General features: G+C 27.4%; 1 protein-coding gene across 1 annotated transcript; it reads right to left on the bottom strand.

Annotated features, from left to right (window-relative positions):
• Positions 7,079-9,495, bottom strand: LOC104733736. The gene is made up of 5 exons (XM_019233631.1): positions 9,420-9,495; positions 8,793-9,269; positions 7,982-8,086; positions 7,799-7,857; positions 7,079-7,334 (listed from the first exon to the last, which is right to left on the bottom strand). Exons 1-5 carry the CDS (start codon positions 9,493-9,495, stop codon positions 7,326-7,328), a joined length of 726 nt encoding a protein of 241 aa, XP_019089176.1. The 3' UTR covers positions 7,079-7,325.

Here is an 11,346-nt window from a genome sequence, read left to right as displayed (position 1 = left end):
TTGGATTTTCCTTATATATTATGGCATGCGGGTCTAGGCCCGATGAGGAGCCAACATTATGGCATGCAGACTTAGTTCTGATGAGGAGCCAATAAAAACTCAAGGTTTAGGCCTATGAGTAAAGGAAAGTCCAAAAGTCGAGAGCAAATGACGCCTGGAGCGTGAGTCTATCGCCTAGAGGTGACCTTCTATGGATCAGTTGAAGGAGTGTTGGCCGTGGAGACGGTTGCACGGGAGTCTTTGGCTGATGGTTGTTCGAGAATCGAGGACGAATCTAGTTTGGTGGGGGAGAATTGTAATATCCGTGAACCGGAATCCCGGTTTAGGAGTTGCATCGGTCGATGCAGATGGTGCATCGGTCGATGCATGTTCAATTCTATGCATTTTGACTTAAGTCAAACGCTGCGTTTTGGGTTAAGGAAAACCCGTAGATGCGAGTTTTTGTCTCATTCGTGGTTATGTGGCCGTTTTTTAGAAAAGAGAGAGAGAAAAGTTGTTCCTGAGTGTTCTTGAGAATTCTGGGAGATTGGAGGCGTTCCTGTAGAGATCTGTAGCTGGGATCGTTGTAGGAGCTTCCTAGAGGCTTGTTCTTGTTTGTTTAAGGTTCAAATTCTTCTGTGGCAAAGGTAAGTGCATGACCATGGCTTATCTAAGCTAGAGATCTCTCTGATTTGCTTGTTATGTGTTGTTAGGCTGGTTAGATTGTTATTTGGGACGTTGGGAAGCTTTCTTTTGGCTTGGGATCGTGTTTCGTGGTTGCAGGAAAGAAGATCCGGCGAGAAGCTTCGGAGGTAAACGATGCTCGANTGGCGTCGGTCGATGCTGAGTCCTGGTTTGTTATTTGTCGTTTGTTGATTGTTGTGTGTTGGTTATTGATACTCTATTGCTTGTGTGTATAGCCCAGTAGATGGGAGGATTGCCTTACTGAGTGTTTATAAAATACTCATGCATTGCAATATGTGTTTGTGGTGCAGGTAAAGGCAAAGTGTGATCGTGGAATCAAGGCAATGAAGAGGAGGATGTTCTAGGGACTCGGTTTTATGTTGTCTGGCATTGCTAGGTTGCTAGAGTTGGGTCATTAGAACATTGCTAGGTTGTTGGTTCTATAATTCCTGTTATTTTGGATATTGATTATGTTGGAATATGGTTATATTTTATTATTGGATTATTATTAAATATTGGTTGGTTATTTCCGCTGTTGAATGTGTTTGTGGTTAGGTGGCTAGTGGGTATGGGACCACTAGTTGTAGTTTATTTTATTATATTATATTATATTTATTATTTATTTTTATTTTTTTAAAACAGAAGGTCAGTCGTTTCAATTACAAACAAGACCACAATAACCAATGAAAACTATCTATAAAAGGAATAACAAGACATCAAGGTAGACAGGACAGAATTCTCGACTTTCTCCCTATCTTTTATTTCTAGAAACGCAAATGTAAGTGCGGACTCTCTGGCACGCCAAGCGCGTACCTCTCCGCATCATGTTTTGTATGTAAAGGAATATTGTTCTTTTCTATTGATTTCAAAATGATTAAGAAGAAAGTATTTCAAAAATCTATTCAAATTATAGATAAAAATAAATTATAATTTTAAAATTTATGAAATATCTACTAAATCCTAATTTTGTGAAAATTCTAATTTTACAATAAAATATTATGTTTAATTAAAATAAATGATGAATAGTATAAATTGAAATCTATAATAAATTTTCATCGATTATGGTTTGAAATTAATTGAAGATAATTTAAGTAATTAGTAACTGATATTGAATTTTCGATATTCTGAAAACTATAAGAAGATTTGTTTAAACTCTTTTATTAAAACAAAATGTGGACAAATTTATAGTGGCAAAATTGTAGATGAACAATTAGGAAATTTATGCAATGTTTTGGGCAAAAAATATCTTAACAATAAATGAAAAATCACAAACAGATATTTAACTTATGTCATACCATTTTCCTATATATATAACGAAATATTTTTGTTTAAAGCCTAGATATCCTTTTTTGTTTTTCAATTTGCATAGCACATATTTGTTTTGTTCTATTTGCTAATCGAAGTAGAATCTAATTTTGAGTTTTTTTAATTCTTGATTTCAGCGTTCGAATGGAGCATGGAGACAGTCGTTTCCCCTCCTTATGTGTTAGTATCTCTTTGAAACTATGGTACTTTGATCTATTTATTTTTGAATTTTACTTAGTTTGTTGATTTGGTGGATTTTATATTATTTTAAGTTTGATCTTTATTTTGCATGACACACTCTCTTATTGAAAGAGTTTATAAACTAATATATTAAAACATCAAAAAAGTTTTCAGGATATTGAGAAGAGCAGGAAGAACTGTTCATAGAACATGTATCCTCAAAGTAACTCATAGAGCTGTAATTATTTTTGTTAAATAATGATGTAATTTTGTGGTTTGTATTGAGTTTTAAGGTGATTTTTGTGTATTATTAGTTTGTGTGCTTTGTTTTTGTAGATGGCAAACTTTAGTTCAATAATTTGGACCTGGGAATCAAACTCATAGGTATGTAATACACATAAACATTAAGATTCTTATTGTTGTTAATATTTAATGGCTTTTTTTAAAAAAAATAGCTAATAATTTGGGTGTGTTTATACATGGTTAAAGGTTAACATAGTCGAGAAACCTATGAAACTGTCTTCTTCTTTGTTTAAAACGAAATTGTTTTTAATTTTATGTTAATAAATCTTTATGTTCATATAGAGAATAAATGAGTAATAAACCTGAAAATTATGTATGAAAACCATTTTAAAATTTCCAATTACGCACATAAAGATGTCTATATTTTTTGTGAGTAGTAGTGTGAAGAAGAAAGCATGTAGGTTGAAACATGGATTAGTAAAATCAAGAGACTTTAATTATGACGTGAAGAATATACTTCACTTGCAATTGTTTTTACTATGTTTAGACTTTTAAACAGGCAAACAACATGTTGTATAGAATATTTGTGCATCCATCCACACGTTTAGTATAAGATATATATATATATATAAATATGTGGTATAAAATATAAAGTGTATATTAATATATTTTACAAAGAAATTGTAAATTCACATTTTTTATAAATGTAAACTTATTTAATTTGATGGTATATTATTTGTTATTTCCAAAAACAACCATCTAACTGAATATATCCAATAAAAATCATTATTTTTTTTTAACAAAAATAATAAATAATTCTGATTATAATAAATAGATTAAAACCAAAAAAATGATTTTTTCCAATTATGAAAACAGTTATTATGTTTGTAATATATAATCTAAACATGATTTACTATTTCGAAAAGTAGTATTTTCTGTATATAAATTTTGGATTTTAGATTCATCATTATCTCAAAAAATTCAAATATAAATCGGTTTCCAAAATATTAATTCAAAATATATACTATGTTGAAATTTTGGTTTGTAAGTGAAAAAAAAAAATTACATTTAAGAACATTTTTAATGGATTAATATCATAACTGCTACGTTCTAATAAATTCTATAGTGAAAGGATTATTATTTCATTCTCACACTTTCATAGCAAACTATTTTATGTTATAGATCCTATACAACTAAATATATCTACAAATAAAACCCACACATACGTGAGGATCTGCACTTACTTATTTCCTTATCTGATCAACTAAAATGTATAATATGAAATGTGTTTATTATTATTAAAACCACGGTTATGAGATGAAAATTCATATCTGAGATGGGACATACCACTTTTGTTTCACTATTTTTCTGTCTTGAAATAGATATATCGTTTTTCTCTTACTATTTTTTTTTAATGTAGTTATCTTTACATATAACAAAGACAAAACTGTTAACTTTTTTACTCTAAACCAAATTATAAACGATATATCTATTTACTCTAAACATTTTACTCTAAACCAAATTTTTTTTTTCTTTCTTTAGAGTAAAAAATATGTCTACAAACATAACTCCACACATATGTAATATATTATAAATCTAATAGCAAACTTAATTTTTGAAAACAATCTTAGTCTTTGAAATCAGTCCCGCACGTATGTGCGGGTCTGAATCTAGTCTCTACTATTAAAAGAAAAGTTTTTTATAAAACTAACCTTAGTTTTGTAAAGAATTACGTCCAAATGCCATTGGAGTTATGACAAAATTATTTTTTTATGCCAAATATGAGGAAACGACTTTATATATTGTTTCCTAATATATTGTGCCAAATAATATTACGACCTTTCCTCATATTATATTAATGTGAATATTGTGCATATATCTGTTTTCCTTTTCAGAAACCGTAATTAATTTAATATTTTCTAATATTTTAGAAATTTTAGGAAACAATAACAAACTCTTTAACTCCCAAAACCGAATTTAGATAACACAATATTCCCTATAAATATAATACTATATACATCCGATTATTTCATACTTTTTTTCTGTTCTGAATTCTGATGGTTGTTTTCTCTTCTTTTTCTTAATCCATATAGTCCTAAATTTCTTCTGATTTGTTTTAGTTCAATATAAAACTAAAAAATGTTATATGTGTTTCTTCTTTTTACAACCAACTCTGTTTTCAGTTTTAGGTAACGTTTCATTCGACCAAATATATGGAAGTTGATTTCTTTTAATAATTTATCTTTACATGGAAAAACAATTCTCATCGGTTTTCTATAATTTTGAAAAGCTAAGTTAGATTTGTTTGTGACACTTTTAAGATGAACTGTTTGTCTTTTCTTTTCAAGGGATTTTCAAGATAAAAAATGTTGTGATGTCTCAAGTTCAAGCCACTATGACGTCAAATTTTTTTTCCCTTTTACTATTCTGCTATAAATTACGGTAATATTAAAAAAGATATTATACATTAATTTAATGTTTTTCTATTATTTCTCTTTTTTTTGGAAAAACAACGAAAAATGCAAACTGTAATATAAATCTTTATATTATATTAGATTATACCAAATTTTAAGCTGGATTTTTAACGCAAATTATTTGATTGCATGTCCTATAATTATGGTGTTAGTTGGTATAAAATTCTATCATATAATTATGAGATTTATCAAATAACAAACAAACTTGGTTACCAAGTATTAAAACAAATGTGATATTTTGACTCATTTAAAATATATATTACAGGAGGAATAAATTTACTATATTATTGGAAGTATAAATTACTAAATTTTGTTCTATTAAAAATATACTAAAATAATACTTACCCTTACTTACTAGATTGATACTTACTAATATTTAAAATATATTATTTCTTAATTACTTACCCTACTAAATTTCAAAAATCATAATCTTGCGGTTTCCATAATTCTCGAAAATTTAAATTATATTGGATTAATTTTTAAAAATTTGGTAACAAACATTTTTAAAAATCAAGGATATTTTAATATTAATACTAATATATTCCTTTTTATCATCAATCTTACTTTTTAATCAAATTTAAATTTTTGAATTTGATTTTTTATTTGTACTAATCTGATAATCAAAAATCTTTGAATATATACTGATAATCTTATTATATAATTTGATGACAAAATTACTATAACAAGATCGTGACACATGTCAAATACATTGATTAGATGTTGACAAGTGTCAAAAAATTTCTTTTTTATAAAGTAGTAGGACATCTAATTATATTTACATAATTTTCCATGTTAATATTTTAAAAAATTTTATTTTTCTAAATCAAAAAGGAAAACTAACAAAATCAATAGATTTACCAAGATCGTGACAAGTGTCAAATATATTGATTAGATGTTGACACGTGTCAAAAAATTTCTTTTTTTATAAACGTAATAGGACATCTAATTATATTTACAGAATTTTTCATGTTATATTTTTAAAAAATTATTTTTCTAAATCAAAAAGGAAAACTAACAAAATCAATAGATTTACCATTGTATGCTAATTATATTATAAGTGTATTCTCAATAAAATTTAACATGTGTAAGTAAAACCTTAATTTATTAAGCATGTATATTAATCAATAAATATATTTAACATAATTTTAGTCGGATATAAATTGTATTTATCGTTGTAATATAAATTTTTATTGTAATTAAGTACACAAAACTTTGAAATAATAATGAACTTAAAAAGAAAAAATTCCAATTCATGATGTATATTAGTATAGTTTTACATGTTTTATTTTAAAGATTTTAATGCATGTAGTAATATGAGAAACCTGAAAAAAATATTGAAAAAATGAGTTTGTACGAATGAATTTTTGTTAATTGATGAAAATTGACAAAATTATTACTTATGAAATTATGACATATAGAAGAATAATATTTAGGATATTTTTGGATTTGCAAAATTTTTGTGGATGTTAACTGATTGTTTTACTGATTATTTTTATTGTTAAATTTAAAATACTAACCAATATACATATTATCTCAAATGATGCTCATATTCTTTTTTAAATTAAAATTTTAACTGTAATCCATGAAGAAGTGAATTATGGTTTTAAGATGAAACTAGATTTTGACCCGCGGTACACCGCAGGACTATTTATTTAAACTAAAAATTTTAAAATTTAAAATTGTATTTCCTTGTTTTATTGAGTATATTATTATATAATTGTATTCGATTGTTATTTATAGGATTTAAACTATTGATTTTACCACAAAATAATTTGTTTTTTACATGATTGTAATTTAATCAACTTAATTAAATATATCTAATATCTTGATATTTATAATGTTAGCAAAATAATGAATTACGTGTGTAACACCAATTTAATGATAATTTAAATTTGTATTAATATTGACAGAAACTTTTCCAACCATATCATTTTGTTATATATTAAGTGATAAGTGATATTTTTTATTAATATATATAATTCATTATATATTAAGAAAAATGAAGGTAAAATAATATAATAATATATATCCAGTATAAAACGACTAAAATCTAAATTAAACTGAATACAAACTTTTACTTTTGAATCCCTAATTTAATAATACTTAATGTATTGTTAAGGCAAAACTTAGATTTCCATATTATCTTTCTTCCTTTCGTCTCATTTTATTAAGATGAACTGAAAAGCAAATATGAAAAACTGAACAAACACAAATGATAGGTTAATCTCTTTTCATATACTTATGATAACATTATGTCTCTATGAATGGTATACACTTGGGTCTATTATTGATACATGTGGTTAAGTTATTTAGTAGTAGTAACCAATAACATCAAAACTTACTATAAGTGAAACAACTTCTTTTGTCAGGACACATAGAAATCTTCACATTGTAGGTTAGGCTCTGCATTATTCCATCGAGCATAGCGTAAATCTTTTCACTCTCTTCTTGAATCACTTCCTATAAAATCTGCACACACATAAGTAGAAATGAATCTGAGAGAAAGGACACAATGAAAATGGAAACAATCACACAAGCACCATTATCAAAACATATGAGAGCATATCTTATCTACGTATTTTACAAATCTGGCCTAATATCTTGAAGGATCAAGCTAATCAAGGTTGGCTTCTCTCACCAATATGAAAATAGTAAATTAGAAAAGCATAAAAATTAATGCTCCAACCTGAAGATATGCACGGAAAAAATCAGAAAAAGCTACACCGAAAAAACAATTTTATGGTATGCAGAACAATTTTGTTAGCTTCGTCTTGAGTTTCTCAGAGGATAATGAAAATATATAACTGGACACGAAAGAAATATTCAATATTAAGTATGAAACATTCGACAACGTAGCAATTTATGTGCCATCTAGTTCCTCATAGGTTCCACTTTTAACAGAAACATGGCGAGTAATAGGTTTGTGTCTTAACCTGAAAGCATGAATTTTCTGGGCTACAGTGTGTTATATGGTGGAAAACGTTGTGAGAACCTGCAACAAACGATTAGCAAATTAGCAACAGGACATTATCTTTACATAGATACCACAAATCGATTCTCTTGGACACAATGCTCATGTAAGTGGTCTGAGATAAATACTAATGACATTGACAAACCTTGGTTCCAACTTTGAAGAGAATGAAAGATCTGCAAGCATCTTGTTTGTTTTGAAGCATCGAGCATGACCTTATCAGAAACCAAGAGGTTAAACAGAATCCTATCTATTTATACACAGAAAAAAAAACAATAAAAAAAAATCATTCCAACCGCCGACCTCTCCAACAAAATAGTTTAAAAGAAATATCCAAGTAAACAACAAACCTTTTTGTCTGAGGTTTAGAAATTAGAAGCAGACATGTGAATATTCTTAAGAACATCTTTAGCTACTGCACCAAGAGCTTCTGTATAAAGCTAGCGACATAGAGAATCAGAAAATAGTAGATCGATATACTTATAAACATAATAGATCTAACTAAGATTATTATTTAAAAGTCATAGAATGGGTCACAAAAAAAAAACACAAAACTGAATTTTCAAAAGCTGAAAACTCACTGTTAGTCTATTATTATCTTGCCAGACTCATTTTGAGTCCGCAACTCTAACACTTGCAGTCATTAGTTTTAACACACAGAAACCAAAAAAGCTAATATGAGAATTAAAATATCAAAGGTAATCTTAATTAGGTGAAAAGGGTTTCTCGGCATTCCAATTACTCGCTTCTAATCCAAGAATATTATAGATGTAAATGAAAAAAAAAACATTAGGGTGGGTAAAGCTTAAACATGAGCACCAATTAACAAATTTTCTGGTTTTATATCGAATCACATACTTGTCATGGCAATAGATGAGAGCCCTTGCTAACAATACAACATACTGGCCCTTGATAATATGGATATCAGAGGTCAAAAAGTAAAAAGAAGAACTCACTGTTGCAAGATTTTGTTCGTCTCTCGTTGATGTATCTGCCATCCGGGTAAAATAAGTTCCTGTTGCAAACCGAGCCAGCATATACAGAACAAACACAAATTGTTAGCAAATCACAGAGCAAATATGAAATGAAATAAACCAAAGTGATTGATGAGCTATTTGGATTTAGTATGAAACCAAAAGAAATTGGCAGCTCATCGAAATCATCACTCTTCTTGTTCCTCTTCTTATCTCTCTTTTTATATTTCCTCTTGCCATCACTTGCCTCCAGAACTGGTCGTTTCTTTACAGCTTCCTTCGTGTCTGAATACCTAATTTCCTCTTCTGATTTCGAATCGCATATCACGTCCTCACCTTTCTCCCCCAATTCATCGACTAAACCAATTCTCTCCTTGAAGATATATCCAGTTCTCTCCTTCGTATAAATACATTTGATGACGTTCTCGTAGAATAATTTTTTTGCGACAATGATACGCTCTCATGGTGACGGTAGAAGTAAATCTCTAGCAAACAATCACAAAGAAGAACAAAATCTCTGCAAATTGTTTCGACAACGATGACGGCAGAAGAAGGAAAAAAAATTATTAGGTTTACACGACCCGTAAAAGGTCCGCGTGTTTTTTATACCCGATCCGACATTTTTTCTCCCTAAACCCCAGTGGCATTCTCTGTAAATAAGTTGGAACTCCAGGATTTTTTTCATAAATGTTTCTGAAAATGTATATATAGATATATAGTTAAATGTGATTACTAAACTGAATATCTAACGATGAAATTTATTTTAGATTAAAAATATTTCAAATATTAATATGCATCATTTTAAAAATATTCATTTAAGAATATTAGTACTATTTTTTATGTTTGATTTTATAATTTCAACATATGTATTTTTGTAATGCATATATTAAAACATAAGATAATTCAAAATAAATTATAATTTATAGGAATGAATCTTCAGTTATTTGATGAAAATGTCTCTAGAACTTTATATATGTTTTTATTTTATAAATTTCACTCATTTAAAATTGATTATGACATGAGGTAAAATTAGTACTTATGAGATAACAACATAACAAATATATCTTAGATAATGTTGATTCAGTTTTTTGCGAATTATATTTTGTTAATTTTTATTTGTATTTTCAATTCTTACTAAGATATAGATTTGATATGATGTATTAATTGTGTTTGATATAAAATATTTAGTTCTATGCATTAAGATTAAATATAAATTAAACTTTAAATATGGTTTATTATGATGGTATAAACATATAAATGGTATTCTCTGTCCTATAAGAGTTTTTGGATAAAAACACAAAAATTAATAAACAATAAATATTACATCATTTATAAAACTTCAACCAATAGGAAAATATAGTGCATAGTTCAAATAGTCATAAATTTTTATATTAATAAATATTGTACATAGAAATTTGAGAAAATATTATAAAAACCTTAAAACTCTTATATAATGGAACTGAGAGGGTATTAAAATAAAATATGAAGGGTTCATATTCAATATTAAAATGTTACAAGATAAAATCTAAAACATGTATATTACTACTTAATTATTTTCAATAATTTTTTTATAATTTTACCCGTGTAATAACGCGGGCCTTATTTAGTTAATATATAAAGCTGATCTTTAGCAAATCCAAATTATTAACTTTAATAATATAATTTATTATATTCAAATATTTCTCCACAAGTTTAGCAATACATAAAAAGAAATTAAATGTGTTTGATTCAATAATAAATTTTACCACCATCAGCGACTATATTAACGAAACCATTCCTTAAAATTAGTTATCAAAATCCAAAATTTCTGCATACAAAAAGAAGGAACAAAACAACTATCAACTAATAAATCCCTTAAAAATAGTTACCAAAATTGCATAGAAACTAATTTGGAAAATACATAATTGATTCATTACATGGTCTAAATATTTAAAATAAGGCAAATAATCGAAAAAAATCACAACACTTCCTATACTTAAGTTTTATTCTATGGCAAATTCTTTACTTAGACGTACCTAAACATTCAAAATTAAAACATAAATTTCTACCAAAATCGAATCAAAAGACGGAATGAAAATCTTTAATTATAAGATTTTTTAAATATACTCTTAATATAATGAGAATTATATTAATGTTTATGCACATAATTTCATATCATAAAATGTAAATTAAATTATGATTAAAAGTCCATATGTTTATGGTATTGCGATGAGAAGTAGTGGACATGAGACATAAATGGGTTATTCGTATAATAGAAAACATTTTACTTAAACGATTTTCAAAAAAAGATTGACTATATGTGAAACAACCGACCCTTTTTTTATAAATAAATAATAAATAATAATATAATTAAATAACTACAACTAGTGGTCCCATATCCACTAGCCACCTAACCACATTCACAATCCAACAGCGGAACCACATACCAATAAATATCCAATAAAACAATATCCAATAACCAAATAAGTAATATCCAGCATTAATCCCAAACAGCATAAATCAAACAACCAGCAATCCTAACAATGCTCTAAGACTC

This window comes from Camelina sativa, chromosome 12 (genome assembly GCF_000633955.1).
Source record: "Camelina sativa cultivar DH55 chromosome 12, Cs, whole genome shotgun sequence".
Taxonomy (NCBI): Eukaryota; Viridiplantae; Streptophyta; class Magnoliopsida; order Brassicales; family Brassicaceae; genus Camelina; species Camelina sativa.
Note: the sequence above shows the minus strand (reverse complement) of the source record. Positions and strands in the feature narration are given on the sequence as shown.